At 43.6% G+C, this 19127-nt stretch overlaps 1 protein-coding gene across 2 annotated transcripts; it reads left to right on the top strand.

Moving 5' to 3' along the window:
- Positions 1 to 3917: 3917 nt before the first annotated feature.
- LOC123085228 (transcription factor MYB77) lies at positions 3918 to 7987 on the top strand. Of its 2 annotated transcripts, XM_044506854.1 has the most exons (3): positions 3918 to 4594; positions 4672 to 4853; positions 6651 to 7987. In XM_044506854.1, exon 3 carries the CDS (start codon positions 6968 to 6970, stop codon positions 7676 to 7678), a length of 711 nt encoding a protein of 236 aa, XP_044362789.1. In that variant the 5' UTR covers positions 3918 to 4594; positions 4672 to 4853; positions 6651 to 6967; the 3' UTR covers positions 7679 to 7987. The 2 variants fall into 2 exon arrangements, with proteins under 2 accessions (XP_044362789.1, XP_044362788.1); XM_044506853.1 differs by having other exon boundaries at positions 4672 to 7987.
- The last annotated feature ends 11140 nt before the right edge of the window (positions 7988 to 19127 follow it).

Raw genomic sequence — 19127 nt, 5'->3', positions numbered from 1 at the left:
GGATATGCATGGGAGATTTCAATGAAATTCTATTCAGCCATGAGAAACAAGGGGGGCCACCACCTATACAAGCTTCTATGGATCGTTTTCGCGATGCCCTCATTGACTGTGATCTTGAGGACCTAGGTTTTGAAGGAGATGTTTTCACCTGGCGAAATCATAATTATTGCCGGAAGAACTATATACGTGAACGTCTTGATCGAGCCGTAGGATCTCAAGCCTGGAGGGCCCTGTTTCCCCTTTTCCGAGTCACCAACGGCATGCCAAGACATTCTGATCACCGGCCCATTATCGTGGATACTGGAAGTGAGCCGACCCGCAGGATATCCATCATACTTTTCGGTTTGAGGCCCGATGGCTCCAGGAAGATAATTGCGCACAACTAGTTGAAGGGGCATGGAATGAAGCATTCCTGAATGGAGCGGGTCACATTTCAGAGGCACTACAAAATGTGGCTTCTTGCCTTACTGACTGGAACCGAAACGTGCTAGGTGATTTGGAGAAGAGAATTAAAAAAGCTAAAAAGGAACTAGACTGCTGCCTTCGTGCCCCAATCTCGGAGGCGCAGTTAAGGCAAGAACAAATTCTACGATACAGACTGGACCGCCTTGAGGAGCAGAAGGATACTTATTGGCGACAATGTGCACATATTGATTGGCTTAAAATGGGAGACCGCAACACAAGGTATTTCCATACATGTTGTTCCAAGAGGAAAAAAATAAATAGAATTCAGCGGTTGCAGAAAGAAGATGGTGTGTGGGTGGAATCTGATCGTGCTTTGAGGGAGTATATTACGGATTTTTTCTCTGGTTTGTTTTCATCCTCAGTATCTGCAGATATTGACAGGCTCCTGCAGCATGTCGAACCTCGAATTAGCCCAGCCATAAATGACTCCCTATGTGCCCCTTTCGATGCAGATGAGGTCTCTAAAGCCTTATCATGCATTGGAGATTTAAAGGCCCCTGGCCCGGATGGAATGCCTGCAATATTTTTTAAGCATTTCTGGGAGTTAGTTGGAGATCGAGTCAAGTTAGAGGTTCTCCAGGTTCTGAATGGAGGTGATATCCCAGAAGGCTGGAATGAAACCACAGTTGTGCTAATACCCAAAGTGAAGAATCCTACCCGTATCAAAGATTTGAGACCAATAAGCCTTTGTAATGTGTTGTACAAGCTAATATCCAAGGTGCTAGCAGCTAGAATGAAGGTTTTCTTAAATGAGATCATATCACCAAACCAAAGTGCTTTTGTTCCAGGGCGGTTGATCTCTGACAATGTCTTGCTAGCCTATGAAATGACTCACTATATCAAACATAGGAGAGGGAGGAAAAATGGTTATATGGCAATCAAACTAGATATGAGTAAAGCCTATGACCGGGTTGAATGGAGGTTTTTGGAGATGATGCTTATTAAGCTTGGTTTTCATCAAAGTTGGGTTTCTTTGCTGATGAAGTGTGTTCGAACAGTGAAATACCGGTTTAATATCAATGGGGAACTCTCCGAGACCATCATCCCGCAGCGAGGCTTGCGCCAAGGTGACCCCCTTTCCCCCTACCTTTTTCTCATTTGTGCTGAAGGATTTTCGTCCCTTCTCCATGTGGCAGAGCAACAGGGGCTGATTGAAGGCATAAAAATATGTCCCTCGGCACCAGCAGTTTCCCATCTGCTTTTTGCAGATGATTCCCTTCTTCTGCTGAAGGCTAATAATAGTAACGCAATAGAGTTACAAAGAATTCTGGATGCATATGAGGGTGGTTCAGGACAAATGCTCAATAGAGATAAGAGCAGTATTTTTTTCAGTTCGAATTGTTCGCCAAGCTGCAAATCTCAAGTGATGAACACCTTGCATCTTGTATCTGAAGGTAGAAATGAGCGATATCTTGGGCTTCCGGTTTATATTGGTCGTTCAAAAACTAGGGTCTTCCAGTATCTCAAAGAGAAAATCTGGCAAAGAATTAGAGGCTGGAAGGAGAAAATGCTTTCAAAAGCAGGAAAGGAAATCCTTATCAAGGCGGTGGCACAGGCGATTCCCACCTACGCCATGGGATGTTTTGATCTCACCAAAACTCTTTGTGATCAGATCTCAACAATGATTTGCCGCTACTGGTGGAGCCAGGTGGATAAGGAAAACAAGATGCATTGGATTGCTTGGGATAAGTTGGTAAAACCAAAGAAAGATGGGGGTCTAGGTTTCCGTGATTTGCACCTTTTTAACATCGCAATGTTAGCAAAGCAAGCATGGCGCATCCTTCAGGATCCATCATCACTTTGTGCTCGTGTGCTGGGTGCTCGCTATTTCCCCGACGGAAATATCCTAGCAGCCAAGCCAAAAGCGGGGATTTCCTACACTTGGCGAAGTATTTTAAAGGGGCTTGACCTGCTTAAGCAAGGCATTGTGTGGTGAGTTGGAAATGGTCAGAACATCAAGATCTGGGACGACCCATGGTTGCCGAGAGGAATTACTCGCCGACCCAGTTCGACTCGTGGCCAAAACCTTTTGGAGAATGTGGAGGACCTCATTAATCCGGTGACCGGTATGTGGGACGTGGAACTTGTAAACCAAATGTTCTGCACTGAAGACGCCAAAGTTGTACTTTCAATCCCAATTTTTGAAGGTTTTGAGGACTCCATAGCATGGCATCCTGAGCCAAAAGGGAATTTTACGGTGAAGTCCGCCTACAAGCTGAATCTGCAGCTGAGAGCAGAGGAGAATGGGGGGAACTGTTCTACCAGCACTGCAACAATTACGACAAGCCAGACCAGTTCACGGTGGGGAAAAATCTGGCACCTAAATGTCCCAAAGAAAATTGCAATGTTCCTTTGGAGATTTACACATAACAGCCTGCCAGTACGAACTAACATTAGACGCCGAGGCATGGACATCGATACGCTCTGTCCATGTTGTCGACGACTTGATGAAGATGGTGGCCATGTTTTTCTCAAATGCAAGTTTGCAAGGGCCTGCTGGCGTGCGGCAATCCTAGAAGAGCAGCGTCTCAAACTTGTAGCATGTTCCTCAGCTCAAGAAGTAATGGACTGCATCTTCCAGTTTGAGGACCAATTGGCTATGCAAGTAACCACCCTGTTATGGTGTATCTGGTCAGCAAGAAATAAATACAACGCTGGTGAAAGTGCTCCCACGGCTGATGTGGTTGCAGCTAATTGCAGCCTACATATCCTTCAGTTTACTGAACACCTGAAGGGTGGGAACCAAACCAAAACAAACAGGAGGTGCAGGTGGTTACCGCCACCATCAAATTTCATTAAGATTAATTTTGACGGTGCTTACTCAGGCAACACACAAGAGGGAGGATGGGGTTTCTGTGCAAGAACCGAGGAAGGTTCAGTCTGGGGTGCAGGCATGGGCCGACTGACTCATCTTTCTGACGCTCTCCAAGCTGAAGCTTTTGCTTGTTTGCAGGCGATTCAATTTGCCCGAGATGCTGGAATGAGCCGGGTCATCTTTGAAACTGATGCTACAAATTTGAAGGATGCCCTGTGTAGCAATGCATACGATCTCTCACAGCACGGTAGTATCTTTAGGAAGGCCAAGTATATGCTGTATACTAGTTTTATCGAGTACAAAGCTGTATCTTGTGTCCGCAAATGTAATAGTGTTGCTCATAAATTAGCGGGTCAGGGTGCGTCTATGGAACCTGGTGCTCATATGTTGTGGCATGGTACGGTTCCAGACTTTGTAATCTCTGATGTAGCCAGCGAGTATGTTGTGCTAGGTGGTTAATGGAATCTATGTTTCCCCGATAAAAAAAGAATTGGGTTTGAGGGTTCTAGTATTTGTTCCTGTTTTTCAATCTTTATTAAAAATGTCAAAAATGGCATTTCTCAACCCTTAAAACTGCTTTAAGGATTTGAGGGTTCGAGGGTTAATAGTAATGCTCTAAAAGGGGCTCGACCCGAACGACACATCCTCACTTATCCGTTGTTCTCTCCCCACTCGCTAATCTCTCCCATCTCACAGATCCTCCTTCTCTCGATCGGAGGAGAGCTGCCACGCCCGCGCACCTCCGGCGAGAATCCGGTGAGCTGAGCCCGCAGCGCCTCCCGACGCCACGCATCTCCGACCGGATCGAGGTCGACAGCTACCCATGGGCGGCCGAGCCCAGGCCCGACGGCGACCAGATCCCCGGTGAGTAGCGCATCACACGCCCAAGCCCCGTGCAGCTCGTCTCCCCGAGCTCGCACCCGAGGAACCTCCATCACCTGCCCCCTTCCGCGCGCTTGCCATCGGCAGTCTCCTCCCTGGCGACCACCATCTCGACGGCGAGAGAGGGAAGGGGGTGGCGCTGCTTGAGGAGGTCTGGAACGGAAGGGGAGGAGCGGAGCCATCGCTGTCGTAGCGCTGCTCAAGGTTGCGTTGCGCGGAAGGGCGAGGAGCGGAGTCATCGCCGAAGCGTCGCAGCTCGATGAGGCGGGGCGCGGAGGTGGAGATCTGTGACAGAGCCTACGCCGACATGTTGATGCTCGGGGGTGCCGGCGCCCCATCTGGCGCCAGTGGGAGATGCTCATGCGCACCAGCAAGTGATCCCGACATCACATGCCGCCGCCGTCGAGGATTCAGTGTCTGCTGCTCCGTGAGGTACAATTCGTCGCACACCTCTCCTTCATTTCTAGCGTGGTTGGAGATTGATATAGCAGACCCATTCTTATCTGCAGTAGTGGAGCAACTACACCGTGCAGGATATACACGACGGCCGGACGTCAAGGCGTGGCTGTTGCTAGAGTAGCTCCGGTCATGTCTCAGAGGGATTGTTGGCAGGCGGTGCTGATACTGAAGATAATTTTTGGGCAAGTTGGACTGATTCATGTGTTATGCTGCTGCAGAAGCTCATAATTCAGTATGTGCCTTGACCCAGCCATATAGCCAGTTCTCATGTGAGTTAATCAGCTAGTGTACTCAGTTACAGGACTACCTCGAATGCAATTCATAAGGGAGTTAAGAACAGGGGGGGGGGGGGGGGGGTGCAAACTGAATTTGCAATGTGTGCACTTAGGAATTTGCCATGTACTTGTCATGAATAGTGTTTTCCATTATGTTTTGTGAATTCTGAGTAGTCCAAACAAAGGTAGGCACAATTAACAATTCTAAGTTGTTATAAAAAAGTTGCCATGTCAAAATGTAGAGAGAAAATAATCTAAGTTAGTTATCAGAAAAGTTACCATGTCAAAAAATTGTAGATAGAGACAATAATTCTAAGTTGTTATAAAAAATTTGCCATGGCAAATTGTTGAGAGAAAAATAATTCTAAGTTGTTACCAGAAAAGTTGCCATGGCAAATTGTAGAGAGACAAATAATTCTAAGTTTTTATCAAAAAGTTGCCATGGCAAATTTGTAGAGTGAAAAAAAATTCTAAGTTAGTTATTAGAAAAGTTGTGATGGCAACTTAAGATGTTAAAAAATATGGTAAAGTTATAGATGTTAAAAACATGGCAAAGTTGCCATGGCAACTTAAGATGTTAAAAACATGGCAAAGTTATAGATGTTCAAAAACATGGCAAACTTGACATGGCAATTTAAGATGTTAAAAAACATGGCAAACTTTGTTCAAGAACATGGCAAACTTCTATAATTAACATGTTCAAAAACATGCAAACTTGCCATGGCAAAGTTATAGATGTTCAAAAATATGGCATATTTGCCATGGCAACTTATGATGTTCAAAAACATGTCAAACTTTTCAGATGTTCAAAAACATGGCAAACTTGCCATGATATTTTAAATTGCTCAAAACCTTTTGCAAACTTGCCACGGCAAACTAAAGATGTGGAAATACATGGCAAACTTTTTAAATTAAGTTTGTACAATAACATGGCAAGCATGGCACAAAAATTTAATTAATATGTTCGAAAACATGGCAAACTTGCCATGGCAACTAAAGATGTTTAAAAACATGGCAACCTAATATGCTCAAAATCATGGCAAACTTGCCATGGCAACTAAAATCAGTATTTTGTTTATAGCTATGTTTTTTTTCCAATGGCAACTAAATGCATTTTTTTGCCATGGTTCGTTGTGTCTTCTTGCCATGTCCATCCGAAGAATGTTTGTCATGGCCATTACAAATTAGTTTGAGAGCACGACAAGTTTGCTCTTTCAATTTTGTTTTGCCATGGCAGTTTTACCTAAATCGTCGCGGCAAATTTCAACTTTTATTGCCATGGCAATTTACAACAGCGGCAAATTGTTGTGACCAACGGCAATTTATTTAAAACCATGGCAAACTTATTTTCTAGCATGGCAAGTTTATTTTTTTGTTGGACCATGGCAATTTTAATATATTTTTCATCAGCTATTTTTTCTATGAATTTCTAGATTTTTGTCGTATTTTTCATCAGCTATTTTTTCTATGAATTTCTAGATTTCTATTTTTTCTCAGTTTTTTCTGTTTTAGTATTGGGCCTGTTTTCCTTTTGATGCCCGCAACAGGCCCATGTTGGCGTTTCTGGACGTGTTCGCGCTGGGAGGTCTCCCAGGCCGAACGAGATCGTTCGGTCGTTCCCCCTTGCCATGCCGAACGATTCGTTCGGAATCAGGTCGATAGAAATCTGACGTTCGCTCCTTATCGGGGTTCTACCTACCTACAATTTCCGTGTGCTAAGATACCTCTAAGAGACAGACTCCTTCCTTTTTTAGGGGGGTGGTTTCCATAAATGTGACGGATTTTCGATCCGACGGAATCAATTCCACTTTCCATATCCTGATCCTGGCCGCTCCCGTCGTAGCTTCCTCGGCTAGGCCAGGACTGCCTTTCCTTGCAGCGGACGCGTTTGGACTCCTGCTCGGATCCACTTCGCCCACCGTCCGTCTATATAAGGCGGCACCAAGCGGCGGCCTCCGCACCGCGTCCACCTTCTCCCTTCCGGCCTCTCGCCACCGCCACGCGCCATCAGTTCCATCCCGCAAGAAGCCATCCATCGGAGGCGAGGCGATCCATCCAAGCTTGGGGGGTGATGATGCCGACGTCGTTCTTCCAGGGCAACGACGCCGGCGCCTGCGACGGCGACGGCTCGCCGCACGGGGTCAAGAAGATGTGGACCAAGGAGGAGGACGACCTGCTGCGGGAGCAGGTGCGGCGCTGTGGCGGCCCGCACAACTGGGACTCCATCTGCCGAGGCCTGCCCGGCCGCAACTCCAAGTCGTGCCGCCTCCGCTGGTGCCAGCACCTCGACCCCAGGGTGGAGGCCGTCAAGCCCTTCACCGTCGAGGAGGACATGCTCATCGTCAAGTACCAGGCCGCCTACGGCAACCGCTGGTCCACCATCGCCGAGTTCCTCTCCGGCCGCACCGACAACGCCGTCAAGAACCGCTGGAACTCCGTCCTCCGCAAGCGCCAGGAGCACGCCCCCTCCCAGCAGGGCCAGACGCGCCCGTGGGCTCCTTCCGCCGCCCGGCAGGCCGCGGGCCCCGGGGTCACGCCGCGGTGCCTGCCGCTGTTCCCTGATTCGGCCGAGGAGGTGCCGGAGGCTGACACATCTGCGGCGGCGAGGAAGTGCCTCGACCTGTTCCCTCTGGCGCCCGGGGATATCAGGGCCAACGCGGCTGCTGTGGCGCCGCCCGGTGACATGACTTGCGGAGCAGGCGACCCGCTCACCGAGCTGAGGCTCTGGCCGGCGCCGAGGGTGGTGTTCGACGTAATGCCGCTCCAGGCCTACCGGATGTAGATTTGCTTAGACTTGTTGTTCTCTCGTCTTACTTTTTGCTGATCGTGGGGAATTTTCCTAGTGGGATTTGACTTGTAATGGAAGCTCTGGCTGATCGAGAATGTTGTTAGGACTCCATTGGATCTTGGTATCAACAGAGCGCTGGATTTTCTGTAATCGTCTTGCTTGCTGGTTAGGTAATCAAGAAAGTTCTGGACTTAGTGTAATGCTTTGTGCTTCTTGATGATCAAGAAAATTCTGAACGTCTTGTAATTTGCATGACCATTGTAATCAACAAATCAATCTTTAGCAATTTTCTTGTTCACTGGAGATTACTGAACTACCTTGCTTGTTGGTTGTACCTTTTTCTTGCTTGTCGATGCACTTCAGTTACTCCTGATCTGCTTGGATTCAGTACTTGAGTTACTCATGATCTTCCAACAAAAAATCGAAAAGTTGCTCATGATCTTCCAGGGCCAAACGCTGTCAAAACAAAGCAGCATTTTCCAGTTGTTTGCACTGAATCTGAATTCTGAAACAGCTGGGATTCGAACGCTTGTTTCAGTACTCATGGCTATTTATTTATTTTTGCAAAAGAAAATAAATACTAGTGGGTGTTTCTGAATTTGCTTTGCTTGTTGGAAGCATTCACACAGATTATACATTCTTCGTGTACCTTTTTTTTTTGCGTTTTCCGGCACATGGATCAAGAATGTTGTTAGAACTCCATCTCCATTGTTACAGAAGATCTGTGGATCTTGGTATCATCAGAACTCCGGATTTTCTGTAGTTGTATTGCTTGCTGGTTAGGTAATCAAGAAAGTTCTGAACGTAGTCTAATTCTTTGTGCTTCTTGATGATCAAGAAAATTCTGAACGTCTTGTAATTTCCATGACCATTGTAATCAACAATCAATCTTTAGCAATTTCCTTGTTCACTGGAGATTACTGAACTGTCTTGCTTGTTGATTGTTGGAAGTAATCCATAAAGATTTTACGTTCTTTCTAGTACCTTTTCTCTTGCTTGTTACTCCTGATCTCCTTGGAATGGGATTTGACTTGTAATGGAAGCTCTGGCTGATCGAGAATGTTGTTAGGACTCCATTGGATCTTGGTATCAACAGAGCTTTGGATTTTCTGTAATCGTCTTACTTGCTGGTTAGGTAATCAAGAAAGTTCTGAAATTAGTGTAATTCTTTGTGCTTCTTGATGATCAAGAAAATTCTGAACGTCTTGTAATTTGCATGACCATTGTAATCAACAAATCAATGTTTAGCAATTTTCTTGTTCACTGGAGATTACCGAACTTCCTTGCTTGTTGGTTGTTCGAAGTAACCCAGAAAGATTTCTTGCTTGTCGATGTGCTTCAGTTACTCCTGATCTGCTTGGATTCAGTACTTCAGTTACTCATGATCTTCCAACAAAAAATCGAAAAGTTGCTCATGATCTTCCAGGGCCAAACGCTGTCAAAACAAAGCAGCCTTTTCCAGTTGTTTGCACTGAATCTGAATTCTGAAACAGCTGGGATTCGAACGCTTGTTTCAGTACTCATGGCTATTTATTTATTTTTGCAAAAGAAAATAAATACTAGTGGGTGTTTCTGAATTTGCTTTGCTTGTTGGAAGCATTCACACAGATTATACATTCTTCGTGTACCTTTTTTTTTGCGTTTTCCGGCACATGGATCAAGAATGTTGTTAGAACTCCATCTCCATTGTTACAGAAGATCTGTGGATCTTGGTATCATCAGAACTCCGGATTTTCTGTAGTCATATTGCTTGCTGGTTAGGTAATCAAGAAAGTTCTGAACGTAGTCTAATTCTTTGTGCTTCTTGATGATCAAGAAAATTCTGAACGTCTTGTAATTTCCATGACCATTGTAATCAACAATCAATCTTTAGCAATTTTCTTGTTCACTGGAGATTACTGAATTTTCTTGCTTGTTGATTGTTGGAAGTAATCCAGAAACATTTTACGTTCTTTCTAGTACCTTTTCTCTTGCTTGTTACTCCTGATCTGCTTGGATTCAGTACTTCAGTTACTCATGATCTTCCAACAAGAAATCAAAAAGTTGCTCATGATCTTCTAGGGCCAAACGCTGTCAAAACGAAGCAGCCTTTTTCAGTTGTTTGCACTGAATCTGAATTCTGAAACAGCTGGGATTGGAACGCTTGTTTCACTACTCATGGCTTTTTTTTATTTTTGCAAAAGAAAATAAATACTCGTGGGTATTTCCGATTTTGCTTGCTTGTTGGAAGCATTCACTCAGATTATACGTTTTCCGTGTGTACCTTTTTTCTGTTTTTCGGCAGCGGCACATGGATCAACGGGAATCAAATTTGTTTAGAGAAAAAAATGGGAATATACGTCCCTCCTTGAGAAGTTCATTTACTCCCTCTGTTCACTTTTATAAGATGTTCAGACGGCAGTCAAAACAATTCAATGTGTGTTGTCTGGAACGTATTATAAAAATGAACGGAGGGAGTACTTAATTTGAAAATTCGAAGCAGATATCCTTGTTTGCATTAAACTCTGAATTCTGAAACACTTCGCCTATGAATCCAATGTTCTTGAGCTCACAATCACTACGAGCTCCACAAAAAGCTTGCATATACTTCCGTGGACGAGGGTTGGCCTGCTTTCTCCTCCATGAACATGATTTCATTTATGTTACCCACCAATAGGCATGGGTAGTCAGAGTGTTACTATAGGTAGCGCATGCGCTCCCATTTCTAGTGTTTCTCCTCCCAACGGAATTCACCATAAGCTCCGGTGAGTCTCCATTCCCTTCCACCCCTTCATCACCTTAACATAAATGTAATAAGGTGTTTTTTTAAAAGATCCAGCTTGGCTGGCTTTGATAGATTTAGAAGAGAGCATATGGGAGACAAAGTTTGATCAAGTGATCAGGGTGAGAGCAAAAAAAGAGGTACAACAGAGGAGGTCCTTCGGCCTCCAGCCCCCAGCTAAACTTTAGGAAGCTATCTCACACCTAAATCCCCAAACGGGGGCTCAATAGTTCTTGCTCCGGCTAGCCGCCAGTGTAATAAGGTGTTGCAAATAATTTCTACACACTAACCTCTCTTCTCCAAAATAGCACTAACCACCCTTCCTCATCACTATCCGAGACAATTTTATATCTCGTACGCAAGTTTCTAGACAAACACTCAGCTGGATAGCCATCAAGGTGTGTCTCCAATAGGAGCAAAACCTTAGGGTTACAACAGTGATGGGCAACCAGGAATGATCGAACTGCCGCAGTGTTACCAAACCATGGCAGCTCAAGAATAGGAGTTTCATCTTTGTCGGCGCACTGCATCCGAGAGAGGCCGCTGATCCTCTCGAAGCTAAACTTACACGACCCTTCTGTCTTTTCTTATCATTTCGTTTTTTTTCTAGTTACTTAGGTCCTAACTAATCTTCATAGCTACCCCGGTTTTGTCACCTTATCCACTGGGACAACATTCAATTGATCCACAGTGTTTTCTTCCTCCTTTCATCTTCTGAACATAATCTTTTCCTCACCCCCTTTTTACCCTCAGACATATATACACTTTTTTACCCTACATAGATGTCGTGTCTGCAAGCTCATTCTCTTCCCTGAGGTCTTATTCTAGGCACAACTGGAATGTAGGCACCAATCCACAAAGTCCCCTCTACCTCTGCGTGGGCCAAAGTCAGTACGGCCACGTCCAAAGTCAGCTATGTCACCCCCTCATATATACATGTTACCCTACCTCTTCCACATGAAAATTGGCCTCTCCATGTGTGTGCATCGGCTTTAAGCCATGCGCCCCACTTCAAGTCCTTGTCCTTGTATTCACACTCCTCATGCATATGCCCTAAAAGGCCAAAAGCAGCACAAAACTTGGGGGTCTTCTCATATTGCACTTGATAATGTTCTCATTTTCCAGAACTAGACACAATAACAAATGTTGGTAAATGGCAGATTGACATCACGCTTAATATTTACCCTAATGAAAGCGCCGAATGCCCCAAAATCCAGATGAACTTGAAGAAAAGTAATTCTAGCATGCACAGGATATCCCATACACGGATCCATCGTTCGTGGTTGCTTTGAGTTTCGTGCTACTTTTTATCTTCTTAGAATTATCATGTTTCCAAGTGTTCATTGAGTTTTCCTTCCTCTTTCAAAGCGTATCTTATATTTCATCGTGTATCAGCAAACCCGATCCATAACAAGTGTATCGTCGTGTTTACTGATGTTCAGAAAACAAGTGCATTTTTCACTGGTAAACAAAGAAAACACGACGATACACATTGAAACAAGAGAAAAACCGAACAGACCATTTTAAAACGTGTTAAATTTTGACAACGACCCCAAAAATAGCACGGATCTTAAATTAACCACGGACGGTGGATCCATGAAGGGGTACGGGGAGATAAACCCCTCTCGGTGAGCTTGTTCCACTTCACCTATCTTCTTTTCTTGCAGCCAACGGCAAAAGAAAACGGAATCAATAAGTGCCGAACGTACCGTTTTTTAGATTCTCAGTCCGAACGCCTCCTCTGCCGTTTGATTTTTGGCACGAATCCTAGAGCACCAAAAATCGCCACGTCAGCGAAGAAGCTCGTTCGGCATGAACGACAGCCGTCCCGAACGCCGCCCCACTCCTCTGTCTCTATCCTTTTCTCCTCCTACACTCCTTTCTTCTCCCAGATGCCTGCAACCACGCCCATACGGGGTGGCGAGCTGCTCGTCGTGCACCGCCGCCTGACCGGGCGTCCCTGCTGCCTGCAACCACGCCCGAGCTCCCGTCGATTCGCCTCCAACCCAGGCAGCAGCCGACGCCTTCCTCTCGCCGAGAGCTGGTCGTCCCCGCGCCGCCGTACGCCGGAGCGCTGCGACCGCTCGCCGGTGAATCCATTGCGCTCTTCTCTTTGCTTCTTCTCCTCCTTCCTCATCTACATGCCCTGCGGCCAGGGATGTCTCACGCCAATGCTCGGCGCCAGACTCTCCACGCCCGGCGGCTAGGACGACTCTGCTCCGTGCGTGGCGCGCGGCGGGCAGCATCTGCACTAGGGCGCGTTGACCGTCGGCGTTGTGTTGCCAGCGGCCACAGCCGCAGACCATGCCCTCGGTCACGTTCCTACTCTACAGCAGTACCAGCAAGACGAGCAAGCCGGATGCGTCGCCGCCGTGACCACAGCTTGTTCCTCGCAGCGACCGCCGTGACCCGTGACTTCCGCCAGATCAATTAGGAAAGCGTTTTCAAGGTGAGCAATGCTTCATTCCCTATGTCATTCGTTGTCAATGCTTCACAATTCATCCCGTGCCTGAATGCCTGAATTTTACCAACAACTGAAGCATGGACGCCTGAAATTATCAACATATTATTTGTTGTCTCTAAAAATCATGTCAATGATTCACAACACTTACGGTTTCTGTATTCTACAGATTTAATGCAAGCGTTGGCATTGATTCTAGATTCCCTTTTTTGTTTTGTTTTTTCTGAATGTTAAGAACATTCACAGCTTGTGACATGCCCTTTTGTTTGGTTTTTTCCATGTTGTTAACACTGTGGGACCCCTTTTTCAAAGTTACTGCAATTTTTGCCATGATGTTTATATATACTTGCTATGGCAAAAAATTCTGTCCAATTTAGATGTGGGCAGTAGGCCAGTTTTCTTTCTTTTTTGCCGTAGATGATATGTGATAGTAAATGGGGGCAATGGCAAATTTCAGTAAAGTTTTGTTCAAACCCATGGCAATTTTCTCAAAAGATGTGTTCTTTCATCATGGTAATTTTGCAGACTCTTGTTTCTTTTTGTAGCTGTCACATGGCAAGTGCTTGGAGTTTCCCCCTATGTCTCATGGCAAAGTATTACCATGCTTTTACCCAACACAATGGCAAATTTTAATTGCCATGATCACATGACAATTGAAAAAAAATGGCATGTCTCCACCTTTTGCCAAGGCAAATGTAGCTTTCAATGAAGGATGGCAATTTAAGTCCATGGCCGAAAATTGAGGCAGAGATGAGATGGACTTTTTAGTTTGGTCACACTTTGTTGGTGGAGTAGATGCATCGCAGATTCACAATGTATATGGGAAGTAGTTGTTTTGTTCATGGTGTTTTTGATGGGGGGTTTTCCTCCGATCTAAACATTTATATGGGAAGTAGTTGTTTTGTTCCCTGGAATGGCTGTCCATTGTTTTTAATTTGTCTATAATGTGATATTGCCATGGCAATTCTTTAACATGTCATCCTATGGGTAGCTCAAGATCGAGTTTGCCATGCAAAACTTTAATATGTGTTGTTTTTCTGCCATTATTTGCAAACTTAAGATGTATTGACATGGGAAACTTAATTTGAGTCTTTTTTTCAATGGCCACTATACATGCATATTTATAAGCATTCTTCTAGGAAAGTCACACTTTTCTCTAGATAGCATGGCAAGTTTTTTAGGACAAGATAAATTATTTTGTGTCCTAAATTGGCCATGGCAAATTTAGTTCGTAGATCAGGGCAAGTTTTAGCATGGCAATGTTTAAAATGATTTTTCCACGGGAAATTTAGTAGATGTCTGACGGTAAATTCAGTTTAATGCCCATGGCAAGTTTCTTTTTTCAAGACGATGACACTTTTTCAGCATGGCAATTTTTAAAGTGATTTTGCCATGGAAAATTCACTAGATGTCCCACGGCAAATTTAGTTTAATACCCATGGCAAGTTTCTTTTTTTTAGACCATGTCAACTTTTCTTTTACCATGGCAATTTTCTAAAGTGATTTTGCCATGGCAAATTCACTAGATGTCCCACAGAAAATTCAATTTAATGCCCATGGCAAGTTTCTTTTTTTTCAAGATGATGCCAACTTTTTTTTACCATGGCAATTTTTAAAGTGATTTTTTCATGGCAAATTCACCAGATATCCCATGACATATTCAGTTTAATTCCCATGGCAAGTTTCTTTTTCAAGATGATGCTATTATGTTTTACCACAGCAAATTCACTAGATGTCCCACGGCAAATTAAGTTTAATGCCCATGGCAAGTTTTTTTTTCAAGACAATGTCAATTTTTATTTTTGGGTTTTTATCATTTATGCCACTAGTTGTGTCCCACTACTCAGTTTTGCCATTAGAAGTTACAACTGCTCGAAAAATGCCATCAATCCGTGAGATGCTTGCTCAAAAATGCCATTAGATATCTTAAAAATGTCGTCGTTCTGTTAGATGTTTGCTCAAAAATGCCATTAGACATTGTTATTTTTACGTCAAACCCGTTGACCATGTTCTATGACAAAAATAAGCCTAGACCCACATGTCAGTTCTCTCTATCTCACAATGATATGTGTGGCCCCACTTGTCAGGAGTAACCAAGCGAATAATTTTACAGAAAAATAAGAACGCTGTTGGGATCAAGTGGGCCCATACTTTATTGTAGTGAGATAGAGGGAGAGCTGGCATGTTGGTTCATAGGTATTTATGTCATTATAACATGGCAAAAAAGATTTGAGATCACAATATTGGTGTTTAGTGGCATTTTTGAGCATGTGTCTAATGAAGCGATGATATTTTTAAGCAGTTGAAATTTCTAGTGGCAAAACTGAGTAGTGGGATACAACCGGTGGCATAACTGATAAAAACTTTTTTTAAAGTGATTTTTCCATCGCAAATTCACTAGATGTCCCACCGAAAATTCAGTTTAATGCCAATGGCGAGTTTCTTTTTTCAAGACAATGTCAACATTTTTTCATGGCAATTTTAAACTGATTTTTCCATGGCAAATTCCCTAGATGTCCCACGGAAAATTCAGTTTAATGCCCATGGCGAGTTTCTTTTTTCAAGACAATGTCAACATTTTTTCATGCAATTTTAAACTGATATTTCCATGGCAAATTCCCTAGATGTCCCACGGAAAATTCAGTTTAATGCCCATGGCGAGTTTCTTTTTTTCAACACAATGTCAACATTTTTTCATGGCAATTTTAAACTGATTTTTCCATGGCAAATTCCCTAGATGTCCCATGATAAATTTAGTTTAATGCCCATGGCAAGTTTCTGTTTTCAAGACAATGTCAACTATTTTTCTTACCATGGTAAATTCACTAGATGTCCCACGACAAATTTAGTTTAATGCCTGCGGCAAGATAAGATTCTTTTTTTAGGACGATGCGAGAAAGAATACAATTTTTAATTAAGGAATCGCATTGTTGCATTCTTATTCATGTATGATTTTTTGGTATTATATTAGATGGGAAATTAGTCCTATATATTACATGGAAAAATACTTACTGCATATGGTCTTTTGTTAATTTTCTATTTTTGTACACATAGTAGGTTTTAGGCATTATCATTTTTGTCCATAGCATTCATTTTTTGCTTGGTTAAAGACAGATGGCAATTTCTGGTTTGCATCACTGGGATTTTTTAGTTCTCAATTTTCTTCTTTTAATGGCAGTTTTTCTCATAATATGGCAACTCTGAGCTTTCTTTTTTCACAGATAATTTTTTTATGGACTGTGCTAACGACCGGACGGTGGGATTTTAGCTATAGGTACGGACGATCGCGCAAAGACACATGCATGCAGGACGAGTGATGATGATTTTGCATGCGCGTGAACTTGCAACTGCATTGTTAAATATGCATACATATAAAAACAAAATTGTTGATGTCATCAAAGATTTCTTTGAAATTCAAACTTTAAAATGTTTTGTAGCACAAACCATAGCTCGGATTAAAAAGCTGTTTTCACATAAAAGATTCGTCGCGATGAGATCTTCGTATCTAGATCCCGTGTTGATATATTTCGACGACTTTTTTTCAGGGTCAAAAGTTATCAGGCCCAAGCTAAGCAAGTTATCACGTCAATGATACGTAAGTTACCATCTTATTTATATAAAAATTACCGGGGCATAAAAGTTGTCCTCGAATTCTCCCCACATGCAAATGAATTAGAATACCAAAAAGTTGATGTCATCCTTGATTCCCCTTTATTTCGAAACTTCAAAATTTTTGTAGCTTAAACCGTTGGTCCGATCGAAATGGTTCTCGAAGAAAGCATCAAAACTAGATACTATATTGATTTGTTCAGACAACTTTTATTTCGGATCAAAAGTTACCACTTCTGGGCTAAGTAAGGTATCATGCCTGAGCTACATATGTTACCACGTTGTTTACAGATATTACCGGGTATAAATTATCATGGTCTACGATATGTGAGATACCATGCTATTCACATACAAAGTTACCGAGGTGATATTTTGTGAACCCCTCCCCCCCCTCATGCCAAAGTTATCAAGACCGAGGTACATAAGTAATCAGGTCCGCATATGTAAGTTGCCATGCGCTATTCACACAAAACTTACCGAGGGGATATTTCATCACCCCCCCCATGTCAAAGTTATCAGGACCGAGGTACATAAGTTATCAGGTCAGCGATATGTGAGTTACCATGCTATTCACACAAAAGTTACCAAGGGGATATTTCATCAACCCCCTCCCCCCGGTCCCCCATGCCAAAGTTATTAGGACCGAGGTACATAGGTTATCGGGTCTGCGATATGTGAGTTACCATGCTATTCACACAAAAGTTACCGAGGGGATATTTCATCAACCCCTCTCCCCTCCCCCCATGCCAAAGTTATTAGGACCGAGGTACATAAGTTATCAGGTCTGCGATATGTGAGTTACCATGCTATTCACATAAGGGCAGTGCTAACTTCCGACATAGCTCATATCGTTTCCTTTTTATGTGTGTGTTCACTGTCCACTAATAGTTAGTTTAATTAGCAGCTAATCACATGCATGCAGAAAAAATGATGATGTCAGCCTAATTCTTTTCAAAACTGAAAATTCAAAATGTTTTGTAGCTCAAACTGTCCATGGGATTAAGAAACTGTCTTCACATAAAGATTCGTCGCGACGAGACCTTTGAAACTAGATCACATGCTGATATGTTTTGATGATTTTTTTCCAGGTCAATACCAGGTGTGTACTATGTAAATTATCACGTCTATGACACATAAGTTATCAAGCCGTTCCTCGGGCGTAGAACGTGCAACGCTGCATGGGTGACGTGGGGACCCGGGGACCCTGATTTTCTCGCACGCGGGACGTGCGGAAGGAGTAGTTTACTCGCTCGATCGTGACCATGAGATGCCGATCGGCCGGATACCGAATCGTTCAGATGTATTAGCAAATTTCCAGTCGACTATAAAATAGCTTTCTCGAGGTGACGAGGGGCATAAATTACCATGCTATTTACATAGTAGTTATCATAGGATGTTTTCAACAATTTTTCCTTGGGTCAATGGTACCATGGTGATGCACATAAGTTATCAGGTCAACGGGGCTTATGTTATCATGTTATTTACACATAAGTTATTGAAGGGTATTTTTTTTATCTTTTTAACAACTTTTTTGCTCGATCAAAGTTACTGCGGTATTTTTGTGTAAAATATCAGGTGCATGGTGTATATGCTATTTACATAGAATTTACCGGGGTTTTGTTTTTAAGAATTTTTTTGCCGGATCCATAATATTTTCAATCCGAAGACAAAATGAGCTTAGTTCACACAAACAGTCTACTTAGTTTGAGATGGTTAATGGACATCAACTTAGTTAGGTAGGGACCCCAGGTACGAATCATATGCACCATGCTATTTACCCGACGTTCCTTTCTTTGTTATTTTTTGGCTGGATATGTGAAGGTACAAAAGAAAAGAAAACTAGATTTGTCGTCAAAGCCGAGCCAGCCCAAATGGTTTTTGAGTTCATAACTAACCTATAGGGGTATGAGGTTCGACTCCAAGCTCTCCATCTTTCTTGCGAGAAATTGAACCAGATCGAGGGACCCAAAAAAGGAAACTTGTGCGAGGGATTGATGGCCGGAAAAAAAGAAAACTCCCTCGCGGGAATGATGGCCAAAAAAAGGAAACTCCCGCGCCGAAAAATAAGGAAACTCCCTCGCGGGAATGGTGGCCGGAAAAAAGGAAACTGCCTCCTAGACATGCGTGGGTAGCCAAAAAAAAGGTGCGAGATGAAACTTGCATGGGACGTTCGATGCAAATCCAACGGTGAACGAACTGTTCGGATCTGTTGCAAACTGCCAGTCGGCAGGAATTTAGCATTCTTGTTTTTTTATTCGTAGTACAAACTGGGCCGTACTAGGCTTTATTTTCTTTGTTTTAGTCATAATAAGGACGACCCAGTACGGAAGCTATGCTGGGTGGGGGAGGGCGTTCGGGCTGGGAGTCCTGTCATCCCGGACGAATTTGTTCGTTCGCTGCCCACCCCGTCATCACCGAACAAATTGTTCGATCTGGCGAGCCACGAGGCCGTACGTTCGGCCGTTATCGACGTCCAAAGAATAAGAAAAAACGCAGTTTGGACTCCTGCTCGGACTCGGTTTAACCACGTCCATCTATATTTTTTTTTTGAGTACACCACGTCCATCTATATAAGTAGTCACGCGGCCGCGGCCTCCACACAACCGCGTCCA

Source organism: Triticum aestivum, chromosome 4A (assembly GCF_018294505.1).
Source record: "Triticum aestivum cultivar Chinese Spring chromosome 4A, IWGSC CS RefSeq v2.1, whole genome shotgun sequence".
Classification (NCBI taxonomy): domain Eukaryota; kingdom Viridiplantae; phylum Streptophyta; class Magnoliopsida; order Poales; family Poaceae; genus Triticum; species Triticum aestivum.
This window is presented reverse-complemented; position numbering and strand designations above follow the sequence as displayed.